Here is a 19,125-nt window from a genome sequence, read left to right as displayed (position 1 = left end):
AGGCCCTCGACATAGGGCTGCAGCACTGACCGAGGCCTTCATTTGTACTGAGGCCAATGTCTCAGACTTCCCTGCCAGCTCAGACCCCAACATGTGGGGACAGAGACTTGCTGGCTTCAAACCCACCCCTGAGCCATCTGGCAGACCCGAGGATCCCAGGACAGTTGCCCCTCATTGTCCAGACATGCTCACCAGCAGAGTGTGTACCAAGTGCTGAGGTCTGTCATTCTGACCTTGGGCTGCTAATGGGGGCACGAACTGGGGGCGAGGAGGCATGATTGCCAGTAGCAATCTCTCTGCTTGGTTGAAGAAAAAAAATCGAGTCATTTCTTTCACCAGTGGTGGTGATTGTATTTGTTATAGATATCTCTACCTCAGGGGCAGTGAGATCCATTTGCTATATGGCTGTGCATTGGAACATTAGGAAGAACACATCACCCTGCCTTCCCAAGCACTTTGCTAAAATTGCTCTTGCTTGTGATGTTCAGAAAACACATCCAGAAGGTCTAGTGAGGGCAGTGCATGCGAGAAGAGAGGACAGAGTGGGATGCTTAACACAGGCATCTCATCAGTCTGAGAGGCTGGTCACCAGCCTTCCTGAGACACAGGTCTCATGCTTTCAAGCCCCTGCTCAGAAGCCTGCTATGGCTCCCCAGGTCCTTCTGCCCTGAGTCCTAACTCCATCCCTGGGCTTTTGGGAGTCTATAATATCTAGTCGTACCCTATTCTCTCTCCCAGCTTGAAACTGCTAGAACCCACATGCTTAAAACCTCTATACCCTCATTACCTTATCAGATTGCCCTTTCCTTTCCCTCCTTTTCCAAATCCCAAAATTTCTTCCAAATTCTGCCTGATTTTTGCCTCTACCTTTTACCAGCTTTGATTATGCCACAGCATGACATATTTCTTCAAGCTTGGTGCTACATTCACTCTTCTAGACTTGGATACACACTGTCTTCTTTTTTTTTTTTTCAGACGGAGTCTTGCTCTGTTGCCCAGGCTGGAGTGCAATGGTACGATCTCAGCTCACCACAACCTCCACCTCCTGGGTTCAAGTGATTCTCCTGCCTCAGCCTCCCGAGTAGCTAGGATTACAGACACCCGCCACCACGCCTGGCTAATTTTTGTACTTTTAGTAGAGACTTGGTTTCACCATGTTCGCCAGGCTAGTCTTGAACTCCTGACCTCAGGTGATCCACCTGCCTCGGCCTTCCAAAGTGCTGGGATTACAGGTGTAAGCCACCGTGCACGGCTCGCTGTCTTCTTTTTAAAGGCTTTCAAAGTGTAAAACTCCCACGATCTCCACTGGTCCTTCAGGCCTGGCTTAGAAGCCCCCATCAATGTTCACTGTGTTGTTATTTTCTCTTATCCAGCCTGACTCTCTCAAGATACAGATCAATGACCTCTCCTTTGGGTTGCAGCCTTGATTTTTCTGCTCCTATCACTGGCTCTGCCTAAACAATTACTGTGTGTCCTTGGCTGCCATTTAACCTCGAATGGAATCCCTTCTCAGAGGCTTTATTGAGCAACTATGATGGTTAAATGAGCCAGGCAGTGAAATGGAACCAGCATTGTATGTGGCCATCCAGGAATATAAGCTTCCTTAAATCCTTGGTTCAGCCCAAATCAGAGTTCACACGGAAGAGGAACGGACATTTTTTCATATTTCTTAACTCTCAAGTTTTCATAATACTTTGTGAAAAAATGTTTTATACATACCTAGATGCACATATACACACATACAGACACATAAAAACTTCAACAATAGAAATAAAAATTTTAAAAGATATTGAGCAAACATAAGCACTTAAAAAGTACAGTAAGTGACTAATTTTTATTATTCCTCTAAAATGTCTGGATAATCTTACTGCAAATCATTATTATCTTTATTTTTTAAAAAATTATGATATACTCGATGCAAACCCTAAAGGGCACTTTGGAGAAGAGCCAGGGTATAGGTTTATATTCTTCCCATTTTCAAATAAAATGCAAAAGAAAAAACTAGTAATCATTTTAATGAGCCTTTAAATAAATTCTTGGCCAGAGCACACTGCAGTAATTTATACAAAGAACCATATACATATATTTGCTGAGAAAGGGATTTTGTGACTTAAGACTGAATTTCCAAGAATTACTCTAGATTCTTTTTCCTTTAAGTGATGAGTTTGAATGGAAGCACATTCACAGCCATTCCATTGCTGGGTCACACTTGCGAAGGCAGATGGAAACTCCTAGACCAGTGTCTGTCCCCTCATTGATTCTCCTTTCTGCTTTCTTAGCCCTAATGGGGTCTGATACTTTCCCTTTTGGGATACAAGGGGTCTTTTCTGGTTCTTTTTCTGGATACGCCAAGAAGAAAAACATTTGGATGCGGAACCAGTAAATGAGGGAGGTTTGGTTCATGTTTTGTTCTTTTCCTTTTTTTTACTTCTTCCTTTCATACATTTTCCCCTAAACCCATCTACAAAACACTGCTCTAGCTGCTTGGTAACTATGTTAATTTATGAAGCAGGAAAAAATGAGATGGCTGTGAATTAACAAAAGTGGGACCATTTCTCTCCATCAGCAGAACAATCAATCTTTCTCAGGCAGTCAGCAAGTCTGGTTTTAAGAGACAAGGAAGAAGATGGGGAAAGAGAAAGTGGCAGCATGCCACCTGGATAAGGCAGGACATGAGGCTCTTTAAAAATCCAAGCCTCTGGGAGCTGCATCCTCTCCAAGGAAGCCTGAAAGCAGGCAGCTCACAGCTCAGGAGGGGAGGCCCAGCAGCCACTGCGGTCAGCACTAGAGGCACAGCCAGGCAGCCGGACCCTGGATTCCAGTCTGCAATCTTGATTTCAGCTCCATCCCAGTAGTAACAATCTTTCTATTACTGTAGCTTATTTCTTTCAAACAAAATTACAACTCTCATTTTTTCCTAGATATGTTCTTTATTTTTTGCCATGGAAAAGCTCTCTTATTTGATTAAACAAAAATAAAATAAGCTGCATAGGAGCAATTTGAAAGTCCAAAGAGACACCAACTTTGTTTTAAGGCTGTAGTAACTGATACAGCATCTCCTTGCTACCTTCTCCAGCCTTCTCTGTGGACCACAGCAATTCATTCAGAAGCCTATTAGCTAACATGTCAGTTTTGGGACACTTGCCCATTGGTTCTTCACCTGCTCATTGCCTGCCATACCTGCAGCCTTCAATAATAACATTCAAGATTTAAAAGTGAAAAACAAAAGAGGAAAAAGAAACCCAAAAGCCCCAAACAAACAAAAACCTACTTTTGCCTAAAGGTTTGGGGGAAAATATTCATTTCCCCACTCATGTGCTGAATTGATGGGATTCACACTATCAGGGCAATGCCCATTGAAAAGTGGCAAAGAGCAGTCAGCACCTCAGATGGGCTTGGAGCATGGTTTCTGCCACCAGGGGGAGTTATTCTGGCAGTGCATATTCCTTATACCATGTTTGCCTTGGACAAATAAAAATTAAGTGGTTTAACCTGGTCATTCTAACATAAGGCAACATGCTTATGTTAATTCCCCTAATTCGGCACTTACTTTTCTTAAAAAAGAAAAAAAGACTCAACCGAGTCATGTGTTCTACAGTTAAAAATTAAAGCATTTTGAGTTCACGTTCTTTGCAAGGACATGGATGAAGCTGGAAACCATCATTCTCAGCAAACTAACACAGTAACAGAAAACCAAACATCGCATGTTCTCACTCATAGTGGGAGTTAAACAACGAGAACACATGGACACAGGAAGGGGAACATCACACACCAGGGCCTGTCAGGGGAAAGGGGAGAGAGAGCATTAGGACAAATATCTAATGCGTCCAGGGCTTAAAACCTAGATGATGGGTTGATAGGTACAGCAAATCACCATGGCACATGTATACCTATGTAACAAACCTGCACATTCTGCACATGTATCCCAGAACTTAAAGTAAATTTTTTTAAAAAAATTAAAGCATTTTGCTGGCCAGACATGGGAGCTAGTGGACAGTATTAAGAGCAATTCATAAAAAAATGCTAACAACCCTCCCACCCAAATAGATCTAACATGCTAGTTATGCTTCTAAAATGAGGGGACAGGTAAGTGATCTTTTATCCCCATTTTACAAATGGAGAAGGTGAGGATCAGAGAATTTAAATGACTTCCCAGTGCCATACAGCTAGTTAACAGAAAGGCTTAAAACAGAAATCCTGATTCTTTTCCCAGATAGCTCATCTCCCAGGGACCCAGCCTCTTGTTTCTTTATCAACCCATTTGGCCTTTGTCATGCTGCTCAACCATTCTGGGCAGTTTTGAATACAAGTCCTTGGTTTCCCACCCAGGTTCATTTGAAATGAGATTCCAGCTGCAATACCCTTTGGGCTTTGAGAGTGGAGTACTGAGAGGCTGTGGATATCTCTGTAAGCCGTAAAGACACCACTGACATTCAGCAGGACCGATGTGGAATGCTATTTTCCTACCACTTCGTATTTGTGCTCACCTTATTCTCAGTCGACGTTCTCTATCAGATCAGAATTCTCCAGCTGTCACCAGCCTTATGGGCTTGGCAGAGAATACCAGACTAGGAGTCAGTAAACTGCTCCAGCCCCAGCTCTGAGGCAAGTGACTCTATGACCTCAGACAAGTCCCTGAGTGGCCTCTTCTGTTCAATGAGGGTCTGCACAGTCTCTGAGAGCCCTTTAAGCTCCAATATGCAGTGAGTCTAAGAATTAAATATGAATGGAAACGAGTTAAATGAGCATATTAGACCAAGGCACATGACCATCAGCAACAAATCTGAGCAAACTGCTAACATCTCAGTGCCAAATGCCCATCATCTGTAAATTGCATGATGATCGTGCCAACATCATAGAGTTTCTGTTGAAGTATTAAATGAGTTAATTCATTTGAAGCATTTAGGATAATTTTCAGAACATAGCAAACTCTCAAAAAACTCTAGCTCCTTCTTGTATTATTATTTTTACTGTCATTATTATCATAGACCCTTGTTGCCTTTATGAATAGAAACAGAAACTAGCACTAACAGAGACTTCTTTGCTCCTTAACACATGGGTTATTATGCACATGTTATGAAGAGAAGAAGAAAGGCTCACAGAGGAGAGATGTCTGGTTGATGCGTCATTAAGTCAATGGCCATGAAGGAGGGAGTGTGGTACAGCAGAGCTAAGCTCCCACTCCCTATTGCAATACTTGGTGTCCTCTATTCTGGGTTACCAGAACAGGCAGCGTCTCTAACTCCCTTGCCTGCAGGAGGAGGGCTAAGCGTCCCTGTGTAATGATTGCGATGCTCCTATGAAGTTGCATTGGCTCATGCTGATAGAACCCCTCAATTGTGCCAGCAAGTAGTGCTGCTGCCCTGACTTCTACCAGCAGAGCCAGTATGTTTCAGGGACCCACCTTTTGACCAAGGAACTGTAACTTCAGAAAAGATAGCCTGGGTAACAGGGCTTAGCCAGCCAACATGTAGTCATAGAACTAAGAGCTATGAGGATTACACTTCCTAAGGACTTCCCAACAGGCTATCCAATGAGCCACAGAATCCATGGATCATCACATTGTACCACAAAGCCCTCTGAAAAACACTGTCTAAATGGTGGCCATCCAGACCACCTGGAAGAGGCTTCAAAAAGCATAGAACATAAACTTGCCATTATACAAATAGAGAAATGAAAGCCCTGGGAGGGAAGTGGCCTATATAAAGACACTGAGTTACTCAGGGGCAAAACCAGAAGCAGAAAGCAGACATCTGCCTCGTACCCCTACTCTAGTGGTCTTACCGTACAATGACACAAAAAGTCCCTTTGCACTGAAGGATCAACCATGTGCTTCCTCTGAGTCAAAGGGAAATCTTTGTAAGTCCACACTTGACTTAGTTTATCTCTCACACAAATAAGGGTATCAGTGCAGGTCCCCAGCAAGAGTCTACTAAGTGTTCTCCTGTGACTCTAAAGACCACTTTGCAAATACCAACTTTTCACCTGTAGACTTAGTTACCACTCTGAATATGCCACATGCTGCCAATTGGAAACAGGGATAACAGTAGATTTGGTACACAGCCTGTTAGCCCCCAAACCCTGAACTCCGCCTCCTAAATATTTCAAAACACGGATGTTTCATATTAAAATCTATATAGAAAAATCTCTTTAAAACTCAGAACATAATAGCAAGGATGTTAACAATAACTGGCTACGCTGGGCCCTCATGACAACAGTCATTTGGAGCCTAATGGCAAAAGGCCCTTTACAGAGGGGCTTCCAAGTCTCTACCTGGCCCACATCTTCCTTGCCATTATCTTCTGGCCCCTGCATGCATCCGAATTTGAGACCTAGTTCTATGTAGGCAGTCATTTTCTTTGGTGCATCTTGTCTGCCCAGGTAAATTGCACATTTCTGAAAGCAGGAAACTCCCTCCCTCACAACATACTTTGCTCAGAGGTAGATATTTTTAAAAGATTGTTCAACAGCCTAAAATTACCTTTCCACCTTTTTGGCCTTACTTTAGTGTAAGAGACTTTAATATTTGTGGACTGAAAATGTGTTACCCTGCCACTTACTTTCCCTGACCCTCCAACTATCTTGGGAGTCTGGTATTTTAAAATTCTGTGCTATGTTTTGGTTAAAGGTTTTCCAGCATTTTAAAGATAGTTCAGGGTTATGTGTTGTATCCAGAGAGCGACACTGGCATAACCAGCCTCTAACCACACACGCGGTGCCTCTTGAACAGCTTGACAAAAGCAGCTTGCTCACTGTAAGAATCTCACTGGTAATTCCCACTATATTTCTGCAGGGTAGCCTGGAAGTAATCATCCTTCTCACTGGTAAATCAATTAGGAATGCAGGATGCAATACTCCCCTCCTCCTCCAAGAAACGCTAATCCTCTAACACTAATGAACAGAAAACCCCAGGCAACAGGGTTACCACTAATAGAGTGATGACTACAACTCACCTGGTCTTTACACCTGTGGTAGTGGCACCAACCCCGTGGGCAGAAAGAGGTGAACAGGAATCCTGGACCCCCTCTTATTAGCTATTTTCCAAAATTAAGTGTCTATCTGCTTCAGCCTCAGTTTCTTCATCTGTCAAATGGGGATAAAACTACCAAGCTCAGGAGATTAATAGTAAAACTTAGAATAAAGTGTAGTAAGGAACTTATCCCAGTGCCTAGAACTTATTAGAAGCTCAATAGAAAGAACTCATTAGCCTATACTGACGTCAGACCTTATAGTTTTTATCACACACAATCACACACACACACACACACACACACACACACACAGAGAGAGAGAGAGAGAGAGAGACATGTACCTCTAACTATAGTAATTTGGTCACATTCTCTAGCTGTTAGACCAGTGTGTGCTCTCTGCCATTTCCAATACACTGTCTCCAAAGTTGCAGGTGGCAGTCACTTTGGAGCCAGAGTAATTAGACAATAACATGCCTGCATTTCTCTGTCCACTCAAAGATTCATTCTCAAATAAGCTCGCCCATGGGAGTCAGGCTCCTCTCTAGTTAAGGCACAAAGCCTTCAGCCTGTTTTTACAAAGCACAGCAGACTTGACCTTGGCACTTGCCATTCTGCATGGGCCTGAGGACAAGAATCAACTGACAGTAATGAGTTCTGGGAACCCAGGGATGTTTATCTCATGCAAGGGGAAGGAGAAGCTGTGAGCTAGAGCTCACTAGCCCCACCATAATGGAGCCACTCCTCTGGGAGGCAAACCATACACTCTCCTGCTTCCAGAGCTAATATACTATTCCTCATGTTCAAGTACCAGACACATTCAGCAATTCTGGGCTCCCATAAGGAAGTTGGGCTCAAACCCGGGCAATAAGTTAATTGGCCAATGGCTAGAGAAAGGCAAACAACCAGGTATACAAAATTCACATCAAATAGTCAGAGTGGGTCAAGGTCATTAAAATAATGCTGATGCCACCATGCCACAGAACAGCAGTCTAGGACAACTTTGACTGAAGCAGCTTCGTGCATTTCATATCAATACTCTCATTTAGACAGGGAATTATAAAACCCGCTAGATGAAATGATTATACCCTGCTCACAGCCTGTGAGAAAGACAGTACTCCCAGTCTAAATCTCAGCTACCTCCAGGAAGCCCAGAATTGCTGAATGACTAATTTGTCCTCAAAATAAACCCATTGGGAAAGCTGCTGTAGATCTACCATTTATAGCAATATAGTCTTGGGGTAATTTATCAAAGTCTATTTTCTTACCCTGCCTACTTTCAAAGTGGCTGGGAGGATTAGAGATCATGTGGATAAAACTCTTGAAAGGGAGTTTAGGATAGTAGCTGCTCAGTTAGTGCTACCTGGGATGATCACTGGTAGAAGGAAACTATACACAGGTTAACACCTCTGCTTCCTTCCAACTTAATGGTTTATTAACTACCTGTATTTGGATAATTTTATATTGTTCAAAAATGTTTAAAAAATCAACAATTAGCTTTGGGAGCAACTATATAAATACAAGCTCAATTTACTGTTTTGCCAGGGGCAACAGATCTCATTTGATGTATTCACAGCCTCCAAGGAAAGCAGCAGCCATCTGTTAAATAAATAACTCATTAGGTGAAAAGCAAGTGCTCCTACAAGATGAACTCAAAAATCCGCCAGAGACTACTGCCACTGGCTGACTGATGAAATGGGTTGCTACAGATAATTTGGGTACTACCCAAATCCAAACCATCCTGCCTAACACAAGCTGAGATGAGTATCCATATGACCATAAGTTTAAACTTGAAGACGTAAAGAAGGAAACTTAAAAACGAAGATGCGTTACAAGGTTCCAGAGCTCTAGACTAATAAAGAAACAAATAAGAGTATTTTTATCTATATCAAATTTTCATTTTGCCTAGGTGGCTGGAGAAGGGGGATTTCTACTAAGCTGAATATACTGGTTATGAGAAAGTTAGAACGTAGACTACATGTGCACTGTCAACATCAAGAGGCTCAGATTACAATACATACCACTTAGTAAAATGAAAATGAATCCAATTTCATTTTTTCTTGGATGATGAGTAAAGCACTTCAGATCATGTAGGACCCTTATGAACATTAATTTCTTTTTTTTTTTTTCTTGAGACAGAGTTTTGCTCTTGTTGCCCAGGCTGGAGTGCAATGGCGTGACCTCTGCTCACCGCAACCTCCGCCTCCCGGGTTCAAGCAATTCTCCTGCCTCAGCCTACTGAGTAGCTGGGATTACGGCATGTACCATCACGCCTGGCTAATTTTGTATTTTTAGTAGAGACGGGGTTTCTCCATGTTGGTCAGGCTGGTCTCGAACTCCCGACCTCAGGTGATCCACCCACCTCAGTCTCCCAAAGTGCTGGGATTACAGGCATGAGCCACTGTGCCTAGCTATGAACGTTAATTTCTATTGCTATTTTCTAAAAAAATAAATCCATGCCATTGGCCTGATGCTTATTTTTCCCCAATCTGAGTGAAGAAAATGTCTGTGTGTTTAACTTTCTGGGTGGCAGTGCCTCCCAGATGGGAGTTAACTATACTTTGGTGATGTTTCTCAGACCAGAAAACAAAATAGGCCTAACTTCTATTTATTGAGCAATAGTTTCTGTGAGAAATGGCTCCTGAGAGCCCACTGCCTGAATGTCACCACGAGGAAGAATAAATGGAGGTGGTATCCCCGTGCCAGTGATAGCCAAATCCCAACTCTACGTTCCTTCCAACCCACAGAATCTGCCTTAATCCATCCCTTGTCTCTATCACTTCTAAGAACTTCTTAGTTGCACTAAGGAGAGTTCAGACTGTCAGGAGTAGAAAAAAACAGAAAAAGACAAAAAGAAACATCATTATGATATTTTCTAAGAGGAAACATACATGACAGATGAATTCCAAAACAGATACAAACAGGTAGAAACCTTCACGAGCCACTTAGGAAAATCCTCACAAAAATGGCCTATCTATCATCTACATGAAAATACGATTAATTCTGTTGTGGCCCAGATACAAGACAGAGATCAGTGCTGGAGGGCACTTTTCATGTGCCAAATATCCAGTTCTTGCTTTGCCCAAAGTGCATATGCCCACTGAGATCCAATATGCTCAAGGCACTTGTGTGGGATGGGAGGAGCACTAAACTAGGAGTCATCAGACCAACTGACAAGGCTGCCCCTAACCTGCTGAGTTGGCTGCATGGGGCAGTTGTCCTCTGTGGGCCTCTGCTTCCTTCTCAAGAAGGGAGAAGAGCAGGAGAAGAACTGAAAACCATCACTGCTGGCTTGATTCAGTCAACTTTCATCATGTGCCCATCAAGGACATGGCACCAAGCTTTAATTGAAGATCATAAAGCAATTTTGAACCCCTACGCTATCACTGTATAAGAAGAAAAGGTGCAAAAGATGAGCTGATGCAAATACATCTGGCCTGACAATCAAGAGTCCTGGGTTCTAATCCTGGCTCCTTTTTCTATCTGGCTATGTGAGTTTTTTTGGCTTCAATTTTCTCATCTGTAAAATGAGGTTGTTGGCATGGATAAATGATTTCTAACCGAGACTCCATGGACATCTTGGGTTCATGAGTGGGATCTGAGGTGTCCACAAAGTCCTCAAAATGTATGAAAATTTTTGTGGCATAGGCATATTTCTAGAGAGGCCGCCTAGAACTTTAATCACATGTGTAAAAGACTTGCAGTCCAAAAACTGTTAGGCACACTGTTGGTGGGAATGTAAATTAGTATGGCCATTATAGAAAACAGTATGGAGTTCCTCAAAAATTAAAAATAGAGCTACCATATGAACAAGCAATTCGACTACTGGGTATATATCCAAAGAAAATGAAACCAGTACGTCCAAGAGATTTCTGCACTCTCATGTTTATTGCAGCACTACTCACAACAGCCATGATATAAGATCAACCTAAGTGTCTATCAATGGATGAACGAAGAAAATGTGGCACATAGACACAATAAAATACTATTCAGCCATAAAAAAGGAAATCTTGTCTTTTGTGACAACATGGATGAACCTGAAGACATTATGCTAAGTTAAATAAGCCAGACACAGACAGACAAATACCATTTGATCTCACGCATATGTGGAATCTAAAAGAGTTAATCTCAGAATTAGATAATAGAATGGTGGTTAACAGGGGTCGAATGGTTAAAGGGGAGGCATGTTTTGGAGACATTGGTCAAAAAATACATAATTACAGTTATATAGGAGGAATAAGTTCAAGGTATCTATTGTAGAGCATGATGACTATAGTTAATGGCAATATACTGTTTTCTTGAAAAATGATAAGAGTAGATATTAAGTATTATCACCACAGAGTAACTGTGAGTTACTGCATTTGTTAATTAGCTAGATTTAACCATTCCACAACGCATATGTACTTCAAAACAGTATGTTGTACAATATAATACATACAATGTTATATGTTAATTTTAAAATAAACAAATTAAAAGAAACTATTAATAACCATTCGTCTAGGTGAAATCTGTGCTTTCTTCTAGCTCTAAAATCCAATAATTTAAATAATGATACTGAAAGATGTGAAAATGGCAATGCTTTGGGACAAAGAAAAAAGAAACTACTCGAATAAAATCAATAACAGGTGCCTAAACAGCCAGCCTGATGATCAAAGCTTTGGCACTTGGCTAGTGGGCACAGTCTAGGGCCTGAGAGCCCCTAGAGCTAACTGGATCCTTTGGCTATCTATCACCAATGCTGAACCATAAGTCAACAATTCTGCCCCCTCCCTTTGCTGGGTGTACTTAGGGGCACTGGAGGTAGAGGTGAGGAGAAAGTCTATGGATGCACATTATTCTGCTAGTGGCTCAGGTAAAAGCTGCTCTGCTCTGAGCAGCATAAACAGTCATAATTCTCAGCCACAGTTTGGACTCTAGCATGTTATAAATCAGAGACATCCGCACAATGGTTTGAAGCTCGCTCCTGAGCTTACCTTGAGGAAGAAAGCACTGGCAAAACCACGGGGGAATGCAAATCAGATTGCAAGAGGAGAGCTTGGTGGTGCCATTTGTTTTTTAGCCTTTTAGAAATATTAAAATGACCTTTAATGTGGTCATTTTGGTGCATGTATTTGAATCATGTCTGCCTAAGTTTCTAAGTAACAGTGCTTTCTTAGCTGGAGAAAGAGCACATCTCCCCAAAGATAATACACGGTGCAGTATTTGTTTTCTAAAACTTCCCATTGTTCCATAGAATCCAGGCCTCCTCCTCTCAGTAGATTTCCATGGCCAAGGTCTGACCTTATATGATTTCATCCTGGCTGCTAAATCAAGAGGAAAGCAGAGAAGCAGAGGTGCCAGAGGAGCCTGGTCTGCCCTCTGCCTCAGAAGCAGCTCAGGATCAAGTTGAAGAAGCCAGGAGCTGCCTTTCTTTCCTTCACATGGGAGAAACAATCTCCCTGGGAGTAACGGGTTCTCAAAAAATGTACCAGCAAGAGGAAGGCTGTGGAAAGACTCAACTCTGAAGTTGAGCAAACCCATGCTTACATTCTAGATCTGTTACTTAGCACCATCTGATTCAGGGTAGAAAGTTACTTCATCTCTTTGAGCTTCTCTTGCAAAGTGGGGACCATAATAGTTTCTATCCCATAGATTCACTGTGAGGATAACTGAGATAAGACATAGGTACACAGTTTTACTGGTGGCATTACTATCACTGCTGCTGTCACTATTATTATTATTACTATCAAGCCTGTTGTTAGAATTACAAACAGCATTTATGAAGTTCCCAGCATATAAACCAGGCCTCTGTAAATGATTCCACGACAACTGAGTTTTTTCCTTAACCTCTGGCCCTAATCAGCACAGCTATCCAGCAGGAGTGCTCAGGACCTACTGACCCAGCCTCTTACCTTCCTTTTGTTGGTTGGATTGACATAGAGGTAACTGAGGACAGTCTTCAAACCCACTTTGTCATTCAGCTTTTCATAGGTGGTGCCATAATCTGTCGACCTGCAGGTAAAAGAGAAAACAGAAAGGAAGAGATCATTTTACCAATGGACAGCTATGTCTAAAGGGAAGCCAGGCTCTCCCTCGACCGACCAGCACCTTTCTTCCCAAATCACATGAGTGCTTCAGAGATAAAAAGCCCCATTAATTTTAGAACAGCAATTACACTAATGCATCTGCTTACTACCTAAGCGTGCTCCCCTTTGCTCCCAGCCTTTCTCAGGACCTACTTTTTTGCCCTTTGTGAAGTCGTTTGGTGAAAGGAGCTGCTGGAGACTGCCTGACTCCCATGCTGCTCAGCCCCGCGCCCCCCCGACCCCAGCTCTGTGTGGAGTTGTGGAAGCACACAAGTTCCCGCCAGCGCACCCTCTATATGGGAGTTGTGTGTGGAGGCCATGGGAACATGGCCAGCAGCCTCCTGAGGTCGTCACCAGGGTACAACCAACTTCAACCCACTCCATTGAGCCTGAAGCAAGGGAACCTTGGAGGGGTAGGAAGTGCCCAGAAAACTTATGGGGTCCAATGGCTAAATGAGACCACACCAGACAGAGGGTTGGATGCTTTACACAGGGACAACGATGTGGGTATGTCCAGGGTGAAAAGCCTATGGCACTGGGCTGCTTACAGGGGAGGGGTTCATCATCCCAATGATCCTGCTGGCTACCTGCTCCTCCTTTCCAGCACACTGACCTATGCCAAAACCAGAAGTAGAGGCTCCTTTCTTTCCATCCTGCCTTCCATGGTGGAGGAGGGAGAGAGGGTGCCAAACTGTGGGATTCAAGTAGTTGACCTCCCTGCCATACTGTTCACCTGTCCCCAAACCCTGGCCCACAGAGACCTCCCTCCCTTTTTCCACCACCTGTATCATCAGTTCTCACCTACTCTTCCTGTCATCACTGTCCTTGGCTAGACTTACAAAACTTCTCCAACTCAAGCTTTAGAAGGGCACAGAGGTCAATGCATTTTCTCTGTAGTCAACTGACCTTATATGGGCCTGAAACCTGCCACAATCTCAGTTCCGAACTCTGGCTTTGAGCCTTGCTTTGAACTGGCATTTGATGCCCTAGTAACCACCATGCCCAGCCTTTACTCTGAGCCTTTATCCACCTTCTAATGCTAATCAGTGCTTCCCTGGCCAACAGCTTAGCTTCAGAAGCTTAGTACTTAAAACTATATAACCTTTGTCTTTTTTTTAAGAGACAGGTTCTCACTCTGTTGCCCAGCCTGGATGGAGTATAGTGGCACAATCATAGCATCACATCAGCCTGATGGCTTGTCCCTTAAATTCCTGGGCTTAAGTCATCCTCCCACCTCAGCCTCCTCCCCAATGTAATGACCCTTAACAGTCATCCCCACCCTCATCCAAGCTGGCAGATTCCTGGTCTCTGGGCCCAGTGTAAACACCCACCTGCACCTCCTCTGTAAAAGCTTCTCTAGCCCTCCTCCCAATCACCGCTCATCTCTTTTCTGCACCAGAACAAATTTCCCCATCCTTAGGCACCCAAGGCGCACTGTACATGCCTCTTCTCTAACTCTTCAATAGTGTCACGATTGATTTCTTTATGCTCTGTTTCCCCAATCACAATGTAAGCTCCTCAAAGAATTAAAGAACATCACAAAACTCCCCTCATAAGAGGAAAGAACATGAACTTTGGGTGTAGCAAAATCTCTGTTTCATTCTACATCCATAGCTATCTGGTTGCATGACCATGTGCAAGTTATTTGCACCATGGAGCCTCAGATTCCTTATCTGAGGAATGAAGATTCCGGGTGTGGTGATTCACGCCTGTAATCCCAGCACTTTGGGAGGCCAAGGTGGGTGGATCACCTGAGGTCAGGAGTTTGAGACCAGTCTGGCCAAGATGGTGAAACCCCGTCTCTACTAAAAATATAAAAATTAGCTGGGTGTGGTGGCACACACCTGTAGTCCCAGCTCAGGAAGGCTAAGGCAGAAGAATTGCTTGAACCCAGGAGGCGGAGGTTGCTGTGAGCTGAGATCACACCACGGCACTCCAGCCTGAGTGACAGAGTGAGACTCTGTTTCAAAAAAAAAAAAAAGAATGGGGATAATTTAGTCTCATGAGGCATTTGTGAGGTTACAAAAATATAAGACATGGGAAACCTCCTAACAGAATGCAGGCATACTAAAATGTTAAAAAATAAAAGTGAAGAGGCATTCGTTCGTTCCTCCTTTTTCCAAAATGTACAGGACAAAGTTTTACACATTATGCACCCTCAGCACGTTTACTGAATAAACAAATATCAATTATTTCAAACCCCTCCCTAGGCTACTGCCTCCACACGGTCATCAGTTATGCTAACTTTAATCATCAGTCCCCCAAAAGCTGACGTATTCTCTGACTCTTGTCTACTGCAGGCACAGAAGCTCTGGGAATCACTCCCAATCTTTCTCCTTGCCTTTCTCTCTACAACACAGATCACTCTTCAAGTCTTAATGATTCCATGTCCTAAAAAACTTAGAACCCTGGTATCCTTTCCACCGTCACACCAATGCTGTGGCTCATACATCATCATGTTTGCAACAATCCCCCAGTTTGATGCTCTTCTTCCAGTCTTCTCCCTCCCCTACTCATCCTCCATGCTGTTACCAGGCTATTTTTCTACCCCAGATCTGTCCACCTCACTCCTTGGTAGTAATTGCCCACTGCACACAGTCAAGCTGAATCTTCCAAGCTAAGTCTTGTAAAATCTGGCTTCAATGTCCCTTTCTGGACCCATTCCCAGCCACTTGCTCCTCCGGCCCTTTCTCTCCAGCCTCGCCAAACTTTCCTGATCATGTCCTACATTCTCACTGCCCTCCGCTGCTGTACGTATCATCTCCTTGATACGTTTCCTCTACTTGGCAGATTTTCCTCCAACCCTCAACATCTAACTCCAACATCACCCTTTTCCAGCTTTCCTGGGGGGGATTAATCACAATCTCCTTTGTGGTCCCGTACTATCTTGTACGCATTTCTATTTAAGCATTAATCCTATTGGTTTGGCTACACTGTCGTTATTCTGGGATCTCTTCCTTGGCTGTAACTCCTTGAAGACAAGAACCATTTTTTATAACAGCTCCAGTATCTAGCACCAGCCTGGTACAAAGCAACTGCTGAAAGTAATAGTTTTTGTATTGTTTTAATTTGTCTTTACTTGTAAGAATGAATGGATGAATGAGATTGTCCAAACCTACTCACAAGTTTTTAACCAACTACTGATGTCTAGTGGTAATTCAACACACAGCAAACAATGCCTAGAAAACACGCTTGAGGCTTTGGATGCTAGCACAACAGTGCAGACGGTACAGTCTAGAAGGTCTGTCCTAGGGAAGGCTCTGTAATTCACTTGTAGTAGAATTAAGGTTAAATGACAAATCACCCTGAGCAAATATCCTAGGCAGTGCAAGAGTGGAGATAGACCGTGATCTCTAGAGGCTGTCATTTGCATTTTTATTAATCCAAGTAAAATATTTTATAGAGTTAATTACTTCTTAATTCTACACTCTTGAAGGCATAAAGGCAGCATGTTGTGGAGAAAGAATGTTGAAGCTGAAGCCTAGAAGTCGAGACTGTAGAGCTGATTTTCAAATGCACTCAACATGTTACCCTGGACAAGCCGCTTTTCGAAGGCTATTAAAAAATTATTCTGACACTGGTTAAAATGATTAAGTAAACTTTATTCAGGACTACTGCACTATGTAGAGGGACTACTGCAATGGGATTTTGCAGTAGGGGAAAGACGTAGGGCTCAACTCCAAATAGAACAAGGAAAAGTGGGAATTTTTGATAAGAGGCAGAGGAGAGGTCAGTGGATGAAAAATTGCTAACAGGGGAGGGTAATTCTTTGCTACTAATCTAACAAGATTCTTGCTGAATGCAGGCCAGGGTGATCAGATATTACCTAGATTATAGTGGAGGATGAGGACTTTGCTTAGCAACAGAGGCTGGGAGATTCTGGCTAACCTGACTTAGAAGGATTCTTGTTAAACATTGGACTCTTGAGAACATGCCCAAGCATGGGAGCCTAGTTAAAAAAGAGCTCAGAGGATCCTAACTCAAGTTTGGTTAAGGAAAGCATCTTTGTCAAGCTCCATTCCATCATTAACACAAGAGGTTTACTTACATAATCCTAAGGTGGGATCTTAAATTTTATTAAACCACCAACACAATGCTAAGCTCTTTTCCAACTATCATCTTTTCCTCATACTATCTATAGCAAAAATCTTAGAAGAGATAAATTCTCAGGGCTCTCTGCAGGACTGATGGAAGTCACAACAAACTTCCTTCCCGAATCCAAATAACTCTCACAAAAGATAGTACGCTGATCATCACACATGGTCTCACTTTCACAAGCTGCATGACAGACTAACACTGACTTTGCTATTTTCCAAAAGTGGCTGCTGAAAAGAGGGACTTCCCAACAAAGGACACCCTCTACGTCTCAGCCTCCTCCATGCCTCTGGCAGTTTCTGCTCATTTGGTCTCAGAGGAACAAGTCCTATTTGATGAAGATACCTCAGGTAGCCTGGGAGCCTATGGAACCAACGGTGCCCTCGACTCTGTCCTTTCCAGGATGGCCACTGCACACTGCCCTGACCACAGCATTCTGTGGGCCCACTTGGCCGGGGGTGAGGGGCAAATGGTAGAGAGGTCTCAGCCCCATTACCAGAGACAGTTATGCTGGCAGAACTTGCTCTTACAAGAAAGCAAACCATCCTCTCTACTTTGTGATTCCAGATATCAGCCAGTGGGGTCGCTTAGAGAAAACAGGCTCATCTCACCAATTTTAAAGCTAGCCTCCCAAATCTTGACACTAGGTTCATAAGACTGAAATGTTCAGAACACTGGAACCATGACACCAGTGCACTGAGCCAGCCATGGGCCTGGCACTCTGCCAGTTACCATTCTGAATTGTTCAGTGCACACAGCTAACCTGGAAGGTGGGGCATGAGGTCAGTGTAGCCACAGGGCTCTGGCTCCCATACCCTGGCTCCAGTTACCCCAACCCCACTCCACTGTCACGTGTGTGTGTGCGCACACATGTGTGTCTCTATCCCTTGTTCTTTTTATCTTATGAATTATTTCCAGCACACAGAAAAACACAATGCAATGCCCATCATTTGGCCACTATTAGATTTAACAAGTGTTTGTGTGCATAAACAACACATAACCTTTTTGAGTGTTTCTACATGTACATAAGTGTTATCACATAGGATATGTGTTCCGCAGCTTGCTTATTTCACCCAATATTCAGCTTGTGAGATGTATCTGTGTTACATACCTAGTGGTCATTCATTCACTTTAACTGCTATCTAGTGTTTCAGCTTATGAATAAACCACGGTTTATCCTTTCAAACCACTGAGAAGTATTTTTTTTAATTTGCTATTATAAACAATGTTACAACGAACATTCTTTAATTTGCTATTATAAACAATGCTACAACGCATTCTTAGGCGTGGCTTCTTGTGTATTTGTGAAGAAAAGTTTTTCTGGGGCGACGTCTCTACGTGGGTCACCTCGAGGCATAACTTCTACTTCACTGGCTATTGACAACATCTTCTCCAAGGAGGCTGTACCTCCAAAGAGACACTGCTCCTTGGATTCACCACCTGCTCAGGCACCTGCTCATCATCTGGCAGGTCCTGCCAGCTACCTGTCACTCACGCTACTCTCCAGGTACCTGATGCTGACTGGCAGACTGGACATCCTCCCTCTTCAACTTTCTAGAGGTGCTTGGGACTATTCTATGGCATCAACTCCTAGTCTGAGTCCTGAAACTGTTCACTGAGTTCTTGTCTCATCCAGAGGCATTCCAAAGGACTTACTGCAGACTGGTACATTGTGGGAGGAACCCCCAGTCTGACCTGCCATACACTTGGTCATTCCCACAGGGCTACTCTCCCACTGACAATTTCAGGAATGGAGGTGTGAGTTACCATATGCTTTTTACCTACCCAGCAAGTTCACTACTCCTCTAATGATCTTCTGGGGGAGAGGCCGGTGGCAATAAGAATATGGGCTGCTATTTTAAAAGAAAAAAAAAAAAAAACAGAAAAGACATCCAGTCGATGCACCCAAGTCAGCCTCTCAGTAGAGATGAACTGCAGCTCAACATCCCTGTCCTAATGCCCCGTTCTGGGCAGCGATAGACACTCTGCCAACTCTC

General features: G+C 43.3%; 1 protein-coding gene across 3 annotated transcripts in view; it reads right to left on the bottom strand.

The window, feature by feature from the left end:
• Nucleotides 1-19,125, bottom strand: part of SORCS3 (sortilin related VPS10 domain containing receptor 3) — a 631,492-nt gene that overhangs the window by 333,811 nt on the left and 278,556 nt on the right. For all 3 annotated transcript variants that reach the window (XM_054522833.2, XM_054522832.2, XM_024253734.3), the window contains exon 3: nucleotides 12,860-12,959. In XM_054522833.2, the coding sequence (XP_054378808.1) occupies nucleotides 12,860-12,959 (100 nt within the window). The remainder of the gene's footprint in view (nucleotides 1-12,859; nucleotides 12,960-19,125) is intronic.

Source organism: Pongo abelii, chromosome 8, assembly GCF_028885655.2.
Source record: "Pongo abelii isolate AG06213 chromosome 8, NHGRI_mPonAbe1-v2.0_pri, whole genome shotgun sequence".
NCBI lineage: Eukaryota > Metazoa > Chordata > Mammalia > Primates > Hominidae > Pongo > Pongo abelii.
Note: the sequence above shows the minus strand (reverse complement) of the source record. Positions and strands in the feature narration are given on the sequence as shown.